The sequence below is a fragment of the Pungitius pungitius genome, chromosome 20 (genome assembly GCF_949316345.1).
Source record: "Pungitius pungitius chromosome 20, fPunPun2.1, whole genome shotgun sequence".
Lineage (NCBI taxonomy): Eukaryota > Metazoa > Chordata > Actinopteri > Perciformes > Gasterosteidae > Pungitius > Pungitius pungitius.
The window spans coordinates 5,536,781-5,553,809 of record NC_084919.1 but is presented as its reverse complement, the minus strand read 5'-3'; the positions used below and the strand labels follow the sequence as shown (position 1 = coordinate 5,553,809).

The 17,029-nt window shown below is 45.6% G+C and overlaps 1 protein-coding gene and 1 pseudogene across 1 annotated transcript; one reads left to right on the top strand and one right to left on the bottom strand.

Moving 5' to 3' along the window:
• Positions 1-163: 163 nt before the first annotated feature.
• Positions 164-3,892, bottom strand: LOC119195304 (solute carrier family 22 member 2-like; annotated as a pseudogene).
• A 3,185-nt stretch (positions 3,893-7,077) lies between these two features.
• On the top strand, positions 7,078-17,005 carry LOC119194696 (apolipoprotein(a)-like). The gene is made up of 23 exons (XM_062559450.1): positions 7,078-7,215; positions 8,027-8,189; positions 8,275-8,384; positions 8,608-8,770; positions 8,856-8,965; positions 9,189-9,351; positions 9,437-9,546; positions 9,770-9,932; positions 10,018-10,127; positions 10,351-10,513; positions 10,599-10,708; positions 10,932-11,094; positions 11,180-11,289; positions 11,513-11,675; positions 11,761-11,870; positions 12,094-12,256; positions 12,342-12,451; positions 14,277-14,391; positions 15,307-15,381; positions 15,476-15,616; positions 15,898-16,004; positions 16,246-16,391; positions 16,625-17,005. The coding sequence occupies exons 1-23, from the start codon at positions 7,167-7,169 to the stop codon at positions 16,784-16,786; spliced, it is 2,979 nt and encodes a 992-aa protein (XP_062415434.1). The 5' UTR covers positions 7,078-7,166; the 3' UTR covers positions 16,787-17,005.
• Positions 17,006-17,029: the final 24 nt, after the last annotated feature.

The following is a 17,029-nucleotide window of genomic DNA, read 5'->3' as shown; positions in this document are numbered from 1 at the left end:
TTGTTATTTCTCCACTCCACTGTCTTTTTTCCTAAGAACAAAAACACATGTTATTCAAAGTAAATAATGTTGAGTTTATAGCTGTACATCAAACTTGATTCAGGTGAATCTCTGAAGATTGTATTATATTCAGAAGATTGTTTTTATGGAAAACTGTAATAATTGACATGTAAGCCATTTGCTATTTCACTCCAAAACGAAGCATCAGTTCTCGATGTGTTGAGTTTTAAAACCTGGGAGAGATTTCCCACCTGTTAGGAAACTCAACATCATCAATGGTCTCAGGTAGAGGAACTCCTCTGGTTTCTGGAAGGAACAACACCAAACCTCCAGCTATGAACGCAACCACCCCTGTGGAAATAAAAACCTTTAGGCTGGGATTGAACAAGGATTCATTCTCAAACTTTAAAAGTAGCTTAACATTTTTGCATCAAACTTGAATTCTAATTTAAAATGTTATTTGGTTTGCAAAGTCTGAACTTCCAATTGAGGTGATTTAACGCTTTTAAAAGGACTGCCTTTCTGAAATGGATTGAGCCAAATAATGAAATACAACTGAGATATTAAAGGGTCAGACTGAAACTTAATGAGTTTATGATTTTGGCTGTATTGCTTCTTTAATTCAGTCAACAGGTTGTTTTTTTTGAAGGATGATAAACTAAAGCTTGAATGCTTAACTATTACAAGGACGTAACTGGGTTTGACTTTTTAGCTATGTTTATTTATTCACTTATTAAAATCTGGCTCAGCTTGCATATCCATATTGATTAAATCTGTTAATTTTGAATTAAATTTGGATTATCTTCAAATGGTGATTGGTTTTAATCAAGCTATTGACCTCTGGTATATATCAATATATTTAAATTACCAATAACAAAATCAATACCATAATATGTATTTACTTCTTTTATCTCAATACACCAATGTGTCATCTACTTTTTAAAATGTTGCACACTTCAGTTTGGAAATCTTCATCTTGGAAAAACAAGAGGAAAAATTCAAGTCCTACATTAAGTATTTCTTAAACAGCTGCAAGCATTGCACCATGTGAACACTAGAGTCTTGCACTTTTTTGCATGAATGTGTTCAGAAACATTTCCTTCAAACTTCTTAAGTTATCAAAGAATTAGGGTGCCCAAACACTAAAGGTATTAACTAAACACCTGTGATCCGAGAGCCAATGATCACCTGCCAATCAATGATACTGTACGTATCTAAAAGCATAGGTTACAAAGATAAAGTACACCAACATCTGTTTGTCTCTGTGTACCCCTCCCTTCACAACCTACCGAAGACGAGGAGGGGCAGCTCCAGCCAGATGGCCGCTAGTCTGTAGAGCAGGAAGGGAGATACCATGCCGCCCACGTCACACAGAGTGGAACAAACTGACACGCCCAGGTTCCTGTAATTAATTATTCCAAAGAACCAACATTTAGCGATTACACTGTAAAATCCAGCAACCCGGTCTCACTCACAGCTGTGATTGGCCATTGGTTGGTGTCCCTTGGCAGCCGCTTTCCTCTGCGTGGGGCGCTTCAAGCTTTCAACTAACTCCACTGTACATCCACACATAAGACTCTTAGAGCAATGAGATAGGGTAGAAGCATGCAAGTTCTACACAGATCAAAAAAACACTGGACTTTCAACACGAGACTCGCATTTGTGTCCCGTGTGAAACCAAGTCAATGATTACTTCTTTGGAGTTTTGGATGAAGTAACTTCTGTCCTTTGGTCGTGGCAGTTATGTAAAAAGCCTGCTTATGTCAAGTAATAAACATACTCATTTTGACCCAAACAAAAATACTTTTTCTACCACGTAGTTCTGAAATACATCTTAAACTTACGTAGGAAGTTTATTTTCAAAGGAGACAAAACTTCAAAATGTCCAAACCGGATACTGGATGACGAGTTGGGAGTGAATGTGGAAGTGCAGCGGCCTCAGTCGGACCTCACCTTATATGCGTCGGGTAGAGCTCGGTGTTGACAAACACCACCATCTCGAAGGCCATGGTGATGCCCAGCCGACCGATGCAGGCCACCACCGTCTTAAACCAGATCATGCCTGAGCCATGGAGACAAAAGGACATTTACAGAATGCGTAACTCCACCAGTCCGGAGATGAAGAAGTTGATGTAGACGTTTTTTCCTGTGATCCCCACCCGCATGATGAGGCCTTGGTACACCACAGCGGTGGTGAACCTGCAAGAGATGCAACCCAGAAGATGCAATGTTTCCAAGTACAACTTTGGGCTGAACAAAACTCCAGAGGATTCTCACCAGTTGAACATGAGGATGAAAGTGTGTTTTCTCATGTTTGGAGTTCTGATCAGGTCCAACAGGGAGGCAGAGGAAGAGTCCCCCTCCTCATCAGTCAGAGTCTGAAACAACTTCACGTGATCCAGTTTTGAGGTTAAATTAGTAGATGTGTTTGCAGAAGTATTTGTGTTTCCGTTCTGGAGAATTGAGACGCATCGATTTACCGCCGAGTCCTTGATTTTCCTCTTGTTCTCTTTGGCCATAGCTTCAGTGACCTCCAGAGCTTTGGCGGACTGGTTCTGAGAGATGAGCCACCTCGGAGACTCCGGGATAAACCTGAGACACAACACATTTGACATCTGCAAACAGACTCACAAACTGTTCACCTGCTTTTAACCGAAAATCGGAGCTTCCCATTCTAATATGTCTCTTGAGTTCAGGGACACTACTGCTGCCAGAAACTTGAGTGATCCCTATCAAATGCCAGTGACAGCCTGAAAAGTGAAAGACATATTTAATCATATTTAATTGAAGTATTTAATAGAAGCAGGTAAGCAAAAACCAACAACATCTATGAAAAGGTTACTGACAGCAACACCAAGGAGGAGCTCTCAAAATGAGATGAGATAAAGTGTGAACCAAACCCTCTTGTGACTTCCTATAGTACACAAATACAGTCATCAAAGAGTGTGAAGGACAGCAATATGACTGCAAAGAAAACTGTTTGATTGTAGGGTGAACGTGAGCTTCCTCACCAGTAGTAGAACAAGAAGAAGACGTAAGGGACGCTGATGACGACCTGCAGCCAGCGCCAGTCAGGGATGAAGTAGGCCAGCAGAGGGAGGACGAGGACGCCCACACTGAAGAACATCTGGAACAAAATACCCACCGTCCGTCTGTACTGCACTCCAACTATCTCTGTGACTAACGGGAAGACAGGATACACGTTAGAACAGAAATCTATGGCACCGAAGCAAAAGAGATGAAGGATTTTCAGACTTCTCTCAAACACTGTAGTTAAATAATAGCGTCACATCGTCCGTTTCTCTTATGCATTACACTTGTAGAGACTTTAGTGTTGTTGTGTTTTGGAAACCCGAGCTGAAGATATGATTTGAAGTGCTTGTTCAGTATTAGGAAACATGGAAAGTCATCATTACGCAGCACATATGAGGACATCCAGCCTCCTTTCGCGCCGAAGCCTAAGATGGACCTCAAAACCAGGATGGAGATGTATAGTTCGGAGCAAAAGCTACGGCGATCCCTGCGATCGCATTCAGTGCGTTGGACATCAGGAAACTCATTTTCCGGCCAAACTTGCAAAGACACTATTCTGTAACGCTGTGGGTGCAAGGGGCTCCGGAAGAAGGCAGCGAGAGTGCAGGTTCAATATGTTTTATTGTGTCTTTTGAGGTTTCTCGTGCTTCCAGCTCGTGAGGCGTCCTGCTCGCTCGTCTCCCCCTGCTCGCCGCCTCCCTGGAACTTATATGGGGACACAATTGATCGTTATTTCCCCCCAGCTGAGGCTCATTGCCTCCACCTGGCGCCGTTCCCGGAACCACTCCCCCTCTCTTCTCCCCTGCAGCCGAGCCAAAACCACGCCCGCCACCACAGATTCCTTTCAAAATAAGAGAAAACTTGAATGAACATAATAGTATGAAAACATGTCACTAATAGATCGTGCCATTTAACTGTCAATTACTTATAGAACAAGTGTGAAATAATAACAAAGATTCCCAACAAAGAGAAAGCTAAAAAAAAGAACTCATTATGAATATTGTACTTCTAGTATATAATGGACCTTTATTATACCCATTTTTGTCGCTGGGAAGTTTTACGGTTGCATCGATTTGACCTCGCTTTCTCTTTAGATGCTGTTACAATGAGGTGTCGGTGGCACAATGGGACTCTCTGCATGACATTGCGTGAGTTCAAGGAAACCCGATGTGGTAGCGCTGCGGTTTTATCAGTATTATAATCAACAAAACAGAATAGGTTATAGAAACAAGACAGATCCAAGGTTTAACTTTGTAAAGTCGTTGTAATGTAGAGCATGTCTCAGTCGTCATTTATTTTTCCAGGAGTTTGTGTGTGTATGTGAAGCAGACGGATGTTGGCCAGAGGTGTGTTTAAAGGGGGCTAGATGAAAATGACTGGGACGTGACTTTAAATAAGATCCTGGCAGGTTGTGATTTTCTTTTCTTTTTTTTTTAAAGTTTGCTTTAACATTCAGAAAAGTAGACGTTACATGTTAATGTCCTGCAATATTTCTCATTATGCAGATTGTGCAGAATCATTCATAGAGCCGAAAAAAGGAGTTTATACACCCAAAAATCTCTTGCTATTAATTTAGTCAAAATTTCTGACAGAAATTTATGGAAGTAAATCTGTGCCATCGGGGGTTGAAATAAAAAGTTGATTGAATTTCTAGCACTGAATATTTATGCATTGAAATTAAAACCTAATTGAAAACCTAAAAAAAAAAATGTTGAAATATTCGAAATGGAGGCTACAATATTCAACCCAAAAAAATTCAACCTTGGCACACCAACATCCGGAGGTTACAATATTCAACCCAAAAAATTTCAACCTTGGCACACCAACATCCGGGACACTAAGGAAGAGCAATCGATTCTAGATTCAAGATCAGGAGCGTGCGTCAAGCTAAAGGAGCGAGCACCCAAAACACCTTCGGCTTTCGGATTGTAAACATGCCCAATAATAATGGGGCTTTTACTCTTCTTCAATCCATCAGTGTGGCAACGTATGAAAAAATACATAAAAGAACATATAATGTTCACCCTGAACCAAAACGTTTGCTTACCACTGACGATATACAACTCTATTACAGCTATACAAATCAATCAGAATCCCATAGCTTGGTTGGCTGAGTGTGTAGCGCAGCTGCTTTATGGCACAATGTTGTTTTGTGCGACACGGTTCGAATCCCGGTTGTGGCGGACTTTTAATAAATGTTCTTTTATGTATTTCTTCATACGTGGCAGTGACGTAGTGCTCACTTATACAATCGTAACCGCTGCAATGGATATGGGATGCATTTTTGAACATTTTCAGCACAATATGTTTGCAAATGTGTGACGACTCAAGTGACGGAGGCCTGCCTGCCGGGGGAAAACAAACACGCACCCGTAGCCAAACCAGTAGTTTAAAAACCAGTAGGCACGTAACACCGTCACTGAAAAATGGGTTCTCGTTTCAGACTTTATGAGCAAATACAGGATCCCTTTGAGATAAATTCTAAAGCCTCGCATTAAGACGTACATCCCTTTATTTAAGACTCTGCGCTACTTGCAGGTCGCTGTGTTGTGCCAGATCCTCAATAAAGTTTAACCATGGCCATGAAGACTCATTTAACGTTAAGTGGACTTTGAATGCCGCTTAATACCCAACGGAGATCGGCTTGTGCCGCTCAGAAAAAGGATCCTTCCACCGACCACTTCCGCACTCGGCGCTACTGCGGTTATTCCTGCAGGTCCTGTCGGGTTTAAGCGTCTGCACGCTCCGTTAAAGCCGCTGCCCCCCCCCCCCACACTACGATACAGCGGCTCATGTGCCTCTTCAAGCGCGTTCCTGGATTCAAAACTCCGCCAATCACTCCTAACAGCTTGTCGAAGGATCTCAGCATCATTAAATGAATTCAAAACTAGAAGAAGAGGCGTATTGTGAGCGGCTGTACGCTCTCGTTTAACTTCCGCTTAGTTCATGTCCAACACAGTCTGTTAATGTACAAATGTCAGCTGTCTATTACGGAATCTTACAGACACAAACCACACTGATGACATGAAGAAGAGTTAAAGCCCCGTTATTATTGGACATGGCTACAATCCGAAGCCGAAGGTGTTTTGGGTGCTCGCTCCTTTAGCTTGACGCACGCTCCTGATCTTGAATCTAGAATCGATTGCTCTTCCTTAGTGTCCCGGATGTTGGTGTGCCAAGGTTGAATTTTTTGGGGTTGAATATTGTAACCTCCGGATGTTGGTGTGCCAAGGTTGAATTTTTTTTGGTTGAATATTGTAGCCTCCATTTCGAATATTTAAACATTTCTTTTTTTTAGGTTGAATTTTTTTGCGGTGTTTTAATGTTGAAAAACATTCAGGTACATAATTTCAATGCATAAATATTCAGTGCTAGAAATTCAATCAACTTTTTATTTCAACCCCAGATGGCACAGATTTACTTCCATAGAAATTGGCCTTAGAATTTGTTTTGTAAAAATTTCCAGATTTGAGCAGTAGTTACTTTGCCCTAAAACCCAATGAAAGTAAAGTTTTGTAATCACATGTTTGCCATTGAGGACATTGGTCCCTTTTTCAGCAGAAGATCAACTATGAATATTGATCTCATTTCAACTCGTAGTTTAAATCGTTTTTACCAGGAAATGGTTTTTACTTTATGACATGACACACACGCTTTACAATTAAAGATCATGCAACCTTCTTACTTATGTTACAATGACACTCACAGGAAAAGTGTGGAGTGGACAGAACATGTGCACTAAAAGACTAAAAGGTAAAACAACATGAGAAGTCTCCAAAAATATATTGCTGCTTAGTCACATAAATGCAGCAGATTTGCTGGTGAGGCCTCCGGGTTCATCTCTCCCTACTCTCCAACTTGTGTGTGTCATAAATCAAATCAACGAAGAACTGACCAAATAGTACAGGTCTAATATATGTAACATATTGCAGAAGGGATGAAACAATGTTTGATACAATGTTCCCAAATCTCCCATAAACAAGTCTTTCGACCTTTTGCTCTTTGCTCCTTGTGGCCAATGATTGACAGGGATTTGGCGATCCTGTTTATCTTCGCGATATGCTGAAAGGAGCCCAATAACATCCCTGGAGATACCTCCGGGATCGTCGAGCTGCTAGTATTACGGCCTTATCATGGACCTGTGCAGCTTAGCTTTACTCCTGGGTGCCCTGATCTGCTCTGGTAAGATATATCAGCATGAATAATAATTCATTACGGTTCTACAATCATTTCATTGTATCAAACATTTATTTAAAGTAAAAAAGGGGACAATGATTTGCCTCACTGTGCGATTACCTCATGTAATAGAAAGCAAGGTGGTTAAATATCTTCTTTTGAGTGACACAAACGTAAATTCCTGTTTCCACGTGGACCTCGAGTTTATCGGATTTTCACATCTAACAGACATTGAATGCCTTACCATCGAGGATTATAACACAATTTTCTCAATTCACAACTTTCATATTTATTTCAAATTTACTGTGGATTTGTGGTCACACCAACAACAGTAGAGCGAATACACAACTTCATGAAGATTTTAGATACATGTGCTGTTTCCATATGTTTAATGGCATTAAAGTGAATTGGAAATGACATTACAATCATTTAAGACAACTTGACAACAGTGGTTGATCTAATTCAAATGAATTTGTCTCTAGGACATTGATTCAATTGCCCAATAACGTTTTCAAGTCCATTTGAAATGTTTTTTTAAAAGTACATGGATTATGGAAACTCTTTTGCTAAACTATTTCTCATGTAACATCCCTGTATTCATCCATGTATTCATCTATTGTTTGTTTGTCTGGGATATCCATGATGCCCAGACACATACACATTCTACAAAGATACGTCCCATGAAAACTAATGATAATCATCAAACAATTAAGTAATTCCCAATTACAGTTTTGTTTCTCAGTATTGTTGTTGTAGGTATTTAAAACACTGCAGCTACTGTGAGTCCTAACCAGGCCATCTCACCTCATTCGTTCAGCGTCCGAGCCTTCCACCATCGTCCCAGATCTCACCTGTGCCACAGGCAGCGGTGGAGCGTACCGAGGCACCATTGCTGTGACGGAATCTGGCAAAACGTGCCAGAGCTGGTCCACACAAACGCCACATAAACACAATCTCTCGCCAGACAATCACCTCTGCAAGTAAGAGCCGTGAGCAGGAAACCCTTTTTCATAAGAGAGGGACCTTTGGCATATTGCTTTCATCGTTTTGCCATCTGTTTGTCAGAGGCCTTGATAACAACTACTGTCGTAACCCCGACAACGAGAGGACGCCCTGGTGTTACACCACTGACCCTGACACCCGCTGGGAGTACTGCAGGGTGCCCAGCTGCACTGGTAACATCCATGTATTCATCTATTGTTTGTTTGTCTGGGATATCAATGATGCCCAGACACATACACATTCTACAAAGATACGTCCCATGAAAACTAATGATGATCATCAAACAATTAAGTAATTCCCAATTACAGTTTTGTTTCTCAGTATCGTTGTTGTAGGTATTTAAAACACTGCAGCTACTGTGAGTCCTAACCAGGCCATCTCACCTCATTCGTTCAGCGTCCGAGCCTTCCACCATCGTCCCAGATCTCACCTGTGCCACAGGCAACGGTGGAGCGTACCGAGGCACCATTGCTGTGACGGAATCTGGCAGAACGTGCCAGAGCTGGTCCACACAAACGCCACATGAACACAATCTCTCGCCAGACAATCACCCCTGCAAGTAAGAGCCGTGAGCGGGAAACCCTTTTTCATAAGAGAAGGACCTTTGGCATATTGCTTTCATCGTTTTGCCATCTGTTTGTCAGAGGCCTTGATAACAACTACTGTCGTAACCCCGACAACGAGAGGACGCCCTGGTGTTACACCACTGACCCTGACACCCGTTGGGAGTACTGCAGGGTGCCCAGCTGCACTGGTAACATCCATGTATTCATCTATTGTTTGTTTGTCTGGGATATCAATGATGCCCAGACACATACACATTCTACAAAGATACGTCCCATGAAAACTAATGATGATCATCAAACAATTAAGTAATTCCCAATTACAGTTTTGTTTCTCAGTATTGTTGTTGTAGGTATTTAAAACACTGCAACTACTGTGAGTCCTAACCAGGCCATCTCACCTCATTCGTTCAGCGTCCGAGCCTTCCACCATCGTCCCAGATCTCACCTGTGCCACAGGCAACGGTGGAGCGTACCGAGGCACCATTGCTGTGACGGAATCTGGCAGAACGTGCCAGAGCTGGTCCACACAAACGCCACATAAACACAATCTCTCGCCAGACAATCACCCCTGCAAGTAAGAGCCGTGAGCAGGAAACCCTTTTTCATAAGAGAGGGACCTTTGGCATATTGCTTTCATCGTTTTGCCATCTGTTTGTCAGAGGCCTGGATAACAACTACTGTCGTAACCCCGACAACGAGAGGACGCCCTGGTGTTACACCACTGACCCTGACACCCGCTGGGAGTACTGCAGGGTGCCCAGCTGCACTGGTAACATCCATGTATTCATCTATTGTTTGTTTGTCTGGGATATCAATTATGCCCAGACACATACACATTCTACAAAGATACGTCCCATGAAAACTAATGATGATCATCAAACAATTAAGTAATTCCCAATTACAGTTTTGTTTCTCAGTATCGTTGTTGTAGGTATTTAAAACACTGCAGCTACTGTGAGTCCTAACCAGGCCATCTCACCTCATTCGTTCAGCGTCCGAGCCTTCCACCATCGTCCCAGATCTCACCTGTGCCACAGGCAACGGTGGAGTGTACCGAGGCACCATTGCTGTGACGGAATCTGGCAAAACGTGCCAGAGCTGGTCCACACAAACGCCACATAAACACAATCTCTCGCCAGACAATCACCCCTGCAAGTAAGAGCCGTGAGCAGGAAACCCTTTTTCATAAGAGAGGGACCTTTGGCATATTGCTTTCATCGTTTTGCCATCTGTTTGTCAGAGGCCTGGATAACAACTACTGTCGTAACCCCGACAACGAGAGGACGCCCTGGTGTTACACCACTGACCCTGACACCCGCTGGGAGTACTGCAGGGTGCCCAGCTGCACTGGTAACATCCATGTATTCATCTATTGTTTGTTTGTCTGGGATATCAATGATGCCCAGACACATACACATTCTACAAAGATACGTCCCATGAAAACTAATGATAATCATCAAACAATTAAGTAATTCCCAATTACAGTTTTGTTTCTCAGTATCGTTGTTGTAGGTATTTAAAACACTGCAGCTACTGTGAGTCCTAACCAGGCCATCTCACCTCATTCGTTCAGCGTCCGAGCCTCCCACCATCGTCCCAGATCTCACCTGTGCCACAGGCAACGGTGGAACGTACCGAGGCACCATTGCTGTGACGGAATCTGGCAGAACGTGCCAGAGCTGGTCCACACAAACGCCACATAAACACAATCTCTCGCCAGACAATCACCCCTGCAAGTAAGAGCCGTGAGCAGGAAACCCTTTTTCATAAGAGAGGGACCTTTGGCATATTGCTTTCATCGTTTTGCCATCTGTTTGTCAGAGGCCTGGATAACAACTACTGTCGTAACCCCGACAACGAGAGGACGCCCTGGTGTTACACCACTGACCCTGACACCCGCTGGGAGTACTGCAGGGTGCCCAGCTGCACTGGTAACATCCATGTATTCATCTATTGTTTGTTTGTCTGGGATATCAATTATGCCCAGACACATACACATTCTACAAAGATACGTCCCATGAAAACTAATGATGATCATCAAACAATTAAGTAATTCCCAATTACAGTTTTGTTTCTCAGTATTGTTGTTGTAGGTATTTAAAACACTGCAGCTACTGTGAGTCCTAACCAGGCCATCTCACCTCATTCGTTCAGCGTCCGAGCCTTCCACCATCGTCCCAGATCTCACCTGTGCCACAGGCAACGGTGGAGCGTACCGAGGCACCATTGCTGTGACGGAATCTGGCAAAACGTGCCAGAGCTGGTCCACACAAACGCCACATAAACACAATCTCTCGCCAGACAATCACCCCTGCAAGTAAGAGCCGTGAGCAGGAAACCCTTTTTCATAATAGAGGGACCTTTGGCATATTGCTTTCATCGTTTTGCCATCTGTTTGTCAGAGGCCTGGATAACAACTACTGTCGTAACCCCGACAACGAGAGGACGCCCTGGTGTTACACCACTGACCCTGACACCCGCTGGGAGTACTGCAGGGTGCCCAGCTGCACTGGTAACATCCATGTATTCATCTATTGTTTGTTTGTCTGGGATATCAATGATGCCCAGACACATACACATTCTACAAAGATACGTCCCATGAAAACTAATGATAATCATCAAACAATTAAGTAATTCCCAATTACAGTTTTGTTTCTCAGTATCGTTGTTGTAGGTATTTAAAACACTGCAGCTACTGTGAGTCCTAACCAGGCCATCTCACCTCATTCGTTCAGCGTCCGAGCCTTCCACCATCGTCCCAGATCTCACCTGTGCCACAGGCAACGGTGGAGCGTACCGAGGCACCATTGCTGTGACGGAATCTGGCAAAACGTGCCAGAGCTGGTCCACACAAACGCCACATAAACACAATCTCTCACCAGACAATCACCCCTGCAAGTAAGAGCCGTGAGCGGGAAACCCTTTTTCATAAGAGAAGGACCTTTGGCATATTGCTTTCATCGTTTTGCCATCTGTTTGTCAGAGGCCTGGATAACAACTACTGTCGTAACCCCGACAACGAGAGGACGCCCTGGTGTTACACCACTGACCCTGACACCCGCTGGGAGTACTGCAGGGTGCCCAGCTGCACTGGTAACATCCCTGTATTCATCTATTGTTTGTTTGTCTGGGATATCAATGATGCCCAGACACATACACATTCTACAAAGATACGTCCCATGAAAACTAATGATAATCATCAAACAATTAAGTAATTCCCAATTACAGTTTTGTTTCTCAGTATCGTTGTTGTAGGTATTTAAAACACTGCAACTACTGTGAGTCCTAACCAGGCCATCTCACCTCATTCGTTCAGCGTCCGAGCCTTCCACCATCGTCCCAGATCTCACCTGTGCCACAGGCAACGGTGGAGCGTACCGAGGCACCATTGCTGTGACGGAATCTGGCAGAACGTGCCAGAGCTGGTCCACACAGACGCCACATAAACACAATCTCTCGCCAGACAATCACCCCTGCAAGTAAGAGCCGTGAGCAGGAAACCCTTTTTCATAAGAGAGGGACCTTTGGCATATTGCTTTCATCGTTTTGCCATCTGTTTGTCAGAGGCCTGGATAACAACTACTGTCGTAACCCCGACAACGAGAGGACGCCCTGGTGTTACACCACTGACCCTGACACCCGCTGGGAGTACTGCAGGGTGCCCAGCTGCACTGGTAACATCCATGTATTCATCTATTGTTTGTTTGTCTGGGATTTTTTTTATTGTTATTATTGTCGCGGATCGGGTGCTGGTGCAGGCGGAAGGCAGGACTCAGATGCAGGATTCTTCTTAACGTGCTCTTTATTTGCAACCAAACCAGGACAACGTGCACCACCGACGAGTAACATGGACAATGACGCGACAAAGGACAACTGGCACACAGGGCTTAAATACACAAGGGAGGTGCAGGTGATTGGACACAGGTGGAAGCAATCAGGCAATCACAGGACAGGAAGTGAAGTTACCCAGAGACACGAGACACAAGAAAGCTACAAAATAAGACAAGCAGACCCAAACCGTGACAGAACCCCCCCCTCAAGGACCGAATTCCAGACGGTCCTAAAGGATGGTGGAACCCAGAAAAACAGACAAGGGAGGGAGGGCGGGGAACCCGACAACCCACGGCCGCCCAGTGGACTCCAAGGGCCGGCGGCCGGGCCTCAGGGGGTCTGCCGGGTCGGCGACCGGGCCTCAGGGTCTCGGGGGGCGTGCCGGGTCGGCGACCGGGCCTCAGGGTCTCGGGGGGCGTGCCGGGTCGGCGACCGGGCGTCAGGGTCTCGGGGGGCGTGCCGGGTCGGCGACCGGGCGTCAGGGTCTGGGGGGGTGCCGGGCGGTGCGGCTCCGGCGTCGTCGTGGCGGGGGGCGCCGAGCTGTGCGGCTCCGGCGTCGTGGCGGGGGGCGCCGAGCTGTGCGGCTCCGGCGTCGTGGCGGGGGGCGCCGAGCTGTGCGGCGCCGAGCTGTGCGGCTCCGCCGTCGTCGTTGCGGGGGGCGCAGAGCTGTGCGGCTCCGGCTGCATGGCGTGGGGCTCCGGGCCAACCCCTGACCCCACCCCCCCTTCAAGGACCGACTTCCAGGCGGTCCCAAGAGGGTGGGAGGGAGGGGTCATGTTCAGGCGCCGCGGGGCCGGGACCGGGGGCGTGGTTCTCGGGGCAGGAACGGGCGGGGGCGTGGTTCTCGGGGCAGGAACGGGCGGGGGCGTGGTTCTCGGGGCAGGAACGGGCGCTGAGGGGCGTCTCGGGGCCGGAACGGGCGCTGACGGGCGTCTCGGAGCCGGAACGGGCGCTGACGGGCGTCTCGGCGCAGGAACGGGCGCTGACGGGCGTCTGGGGGCCGGCACGGGCGCTGACGGGCGTCTGGGGCGGTGTTGCTGCCGCCGAACTCGGAGGTCCAGGACGTGGGGATCGTACCTGGCCTGGAGGAGGGCGGCCAGCTCCAGCACCTGCTCCCCGCGTTCGCTGAGGACTGGAGGCTGGGCGCTGGCCTCCCACTGCGAGTCCCAAGCGGCGTCTGGACAGCGGCGAGGGCGTCGACCGGAACGCCGCCCGGAGCCTTCTGGCGAGCCGGGGTCGGCGTTACGCCTGGCAGCCTGCTGCACGCTGCGGGGACCGCCGAGGGCCAGACGGGTTCCAAAAAACGGGTTCACAAAATTGAATCCTGCTGAGTCCCTTTGTGGTCGCGTCATTCTGTCGCGGATCGGGTGCTGGTGCAGGCGGAAGGCAGGACTCAGATGCAGGATTCTTCTTAACGTGCTCTTTATTTGCAACCAAACCAGGACAACGTGCACCACCGACGAGTAACATGGACAATGACGCGACAAAGGACAACTGGCACACAGGGCTTGAATACACAAGGGAGGTGCAGGTGATTGGACACAGGTGGAAGCAATCAGGCAATCACAGGACAGGAAGTGAAGTTACCCAGAGACACGAGACACAAGAAAGCTACAAAATAAGACAAGCAGACCCAAACCGTGACAATTATGGATTTTATTTCCGCAGATCTGTTGAAATGTGGGACGCCAGTCACCAAACCAAGGCGTTGTTTAGGTCGGATCGTGGGAGGCTGTGTGTCAACAGCTTACTCGTGGCCCTGGCAAATTAGCCTCCGGACCAAGTGAGTATCTAAAATTTACAGATACATGAACCCAAAAGGACAACACGGAAACAGAAATGCAAGTAAAGCCCTTCGCCCGGGCTCAGGCACGGTCAAAACTGGGAGATCAGTCCAGAAAACAAAACAAATCCAAAAAGGGGGCGCGCAGAAATTCTAGGTCGAGTAATCAGGCAAACGGGGTCAGAACAGGAGGATCAGGATACGCTGGAGCACTTGGCAATAAAACACAAGGCAATCTGGCAGAGGGGCGGTGTAAGTGTGGGGACCTAAATAGTGACGGAGTAATGAGGCAATGGGCTGCAGGGGAGAAGGGCATGAGGACCAGGTGAAGGGAACGAGAGATGATCCTGTGTTGACGACAGGATCTGGAATTACAGGAGAATATATTCAACAAGCAGGCAGGATGAAAACGAATAAGACAGAGAAATTGTTACTGAGTAGAATAATATTAAAATATTATTCCAATGGATGTACAATATTTGCAAAATATCAGAACGTTCATGTGATTTTTTGAATTTTTTTTAAGATATAACTTCGCATTGACGCAAAGGGGTCACATATGCAGCCATGTTTTGTGCACTCTCCACTGACGGACACGTACCCTACCTTGTACAAGCCCACTTGATAATATCCGAACCATTCCTTCAAAGATAGGTTGATCCAAAAGTCTATTGAAGGGTAGAAGCCATTATTGACGAGTTACTGTTTTTGAATGAATAAAATAGAAAAAATTTGACATAATTGAAACTTTTGGTACAAGGAGAAACAGAGGAACCTTATATTAGCATGGTCTAGGACTGGTATGTTACAGTATTTTGAATTGATCCCCACCTTGAAAACTAGATTAAAGGACATCAGGTAAAAAATCTCTCTTTGTCCCACTTAACTACACTCCTGTGCATTTCTTTCTAACAGCACGGGAATACATTTCTGTGGAGGAAGCCTCATTCACCCCCAGTGGGTCCTTACCGCGGCACACTGCCTGCAGAGGTCAGGAGAATTCAATTTTAAAACAACATATCCGTCAATACTACAACCACCGGATCACAAGTTGTAATATTTATAAATGCGCTGTGTGCTTTAGGTCCACACAGCCTTCAGCCTACAAGGTGCTCATGGGTATCAACACAGAGAGAGCCAATGAGCCATCCAAACAAGAAAGGAACCTCAACAAACTCATTCTGGGACCCAATGGAGCCGACATCGCTCTACTCAAACTGGAGAGGTGAGTCTGATCGGCCCACAGGTAGCAGGTGCAAGCATCCTGCCTTTACTCACTACTGCCACGCAGTGGTGGGAAGTCGTGATTTCACATTTTGTATTTCTACACCACAACAGTTCATATAAAGATTTTCCTATAATAAGAATGTTTATTTTATTTATCACAGTTAACACCCCTCAAAATAATAAAAAAATTAAGTCATTTTGAAAACCTTTTGCTCGTATTGACAACGTATTTTAAGAATGTGGTATTGCTGTTTTCAAGTAGAACTTCTCTTCTTTCAGGCCCGCACTAATAAATGACAAAGTCCTCACAGTTTGTCTGCCAGAAAAGGATTACATTCTTCCCAGTGGAGCTGAGTGTTATGTTACCGGATGGGGTAATACTCAAGGTAAGTAACTGTACTGTGTGTGTGTGTGTGTGTGTGTGTGTGTGTGTGTGTGTGTGCGCGTGTGTGTGTGCGCAATTCTCCCTTCTTTAAAATGATTGCATGAGGGTGGATAATTTGTTGTGTATTATGTTAAGAAGGTCCTCACTTTGTGTACAATTTCGAGAGTAAAGACAGTATTTCTAGTATAAATCAAGAGATACACTGAGGATAAAATGAATTAATGTGTGCTGGTGTGTCGCAGGCACCGGGGGTGATGGCGTTCTGAAAGAAACCGGTTTCCCCGTGATTGAAAACAAGATCTGCAATCGTCCATCGTACCTCAACGGCAGAGTGAAAGATCACGAGCTATGTGCCGGTAACATCGCAGGAGGATCCGACAGCTGCCAGGTACCAAACACCCAAACTAAGGTTTCTTTAAAACTGCATCGTAGGCCTGGGCGGGGTTCCAGTATAACACGGTATTTAGAAATCCAGACGATGTTAATTAACCTTATAAAAACAGATGCCCAGCTGTCTCTGAAGCTACATGGATGCAATGTAGCACGCAGCTACGTTAGCAAAGAAACATCTCGTAGATCAATGCGTTTTGGCAGGACCATGACCATTTGTTCTCCCTGCAGGGTGACAGCGGCGGCCCTCTGGTGTGTAACTCCCAGAACAGGTACGTCCTGCAGGGTGTGACCTCGTGGGGCCTGGGATGCGCCAACGCCATGAAGCCCGGCGTCTACGCCCGAGTCTCCAAGTTCGTTGATTGGATCGAAACAACTATCAAAAACAATTAGTCAGAAAGTGATGGTTCATTGTGCTTTTTGAAGATACTTTGTATTCCAAAATTGTTTTGGTGCAAAACGACTACTTACGTTATTTTGGTATAATCTGATGTTAGCGGCGGTTTGGGGGTGGAAATATAACTTAAACTTAAATATATCATGTTCCTGCTTTGGATATGTTGAGCTTTTTTTCTGTTCTGAGTTCAACAATAAAAGTAAATGCAAAGGTCATTTGGGAAGTTGTGATTTTATAGA

What these genes read in the sequence shown, in the direction of transcription:
- LOC119194696 (XM_062559450.1), top strand. Translation starts at nt 7,167, where the DNA reads ATGGACCTGTGCAGCTTAGCTTTACTCCTGGGTGCCCTGATCTGCTCT. An exon ending in GGGTGCCCTGATCTGCTCTG is followed by an intron (nt 7,216 to 8,026) that starts GTAAGATATATC and finishes TCATTCGTTCAG; the next exon opens with CGTCCGAGCCTTCCACCATC. An exon ending in CAGGGTGCCCAGCTGCACTG is followed by an intron (nt 8,385 to 8,607) that starts GTAACATCCATG and finishes TCATTCGTTCAG; the next exon opens with CGTCCGAGCCTTCCACCATC.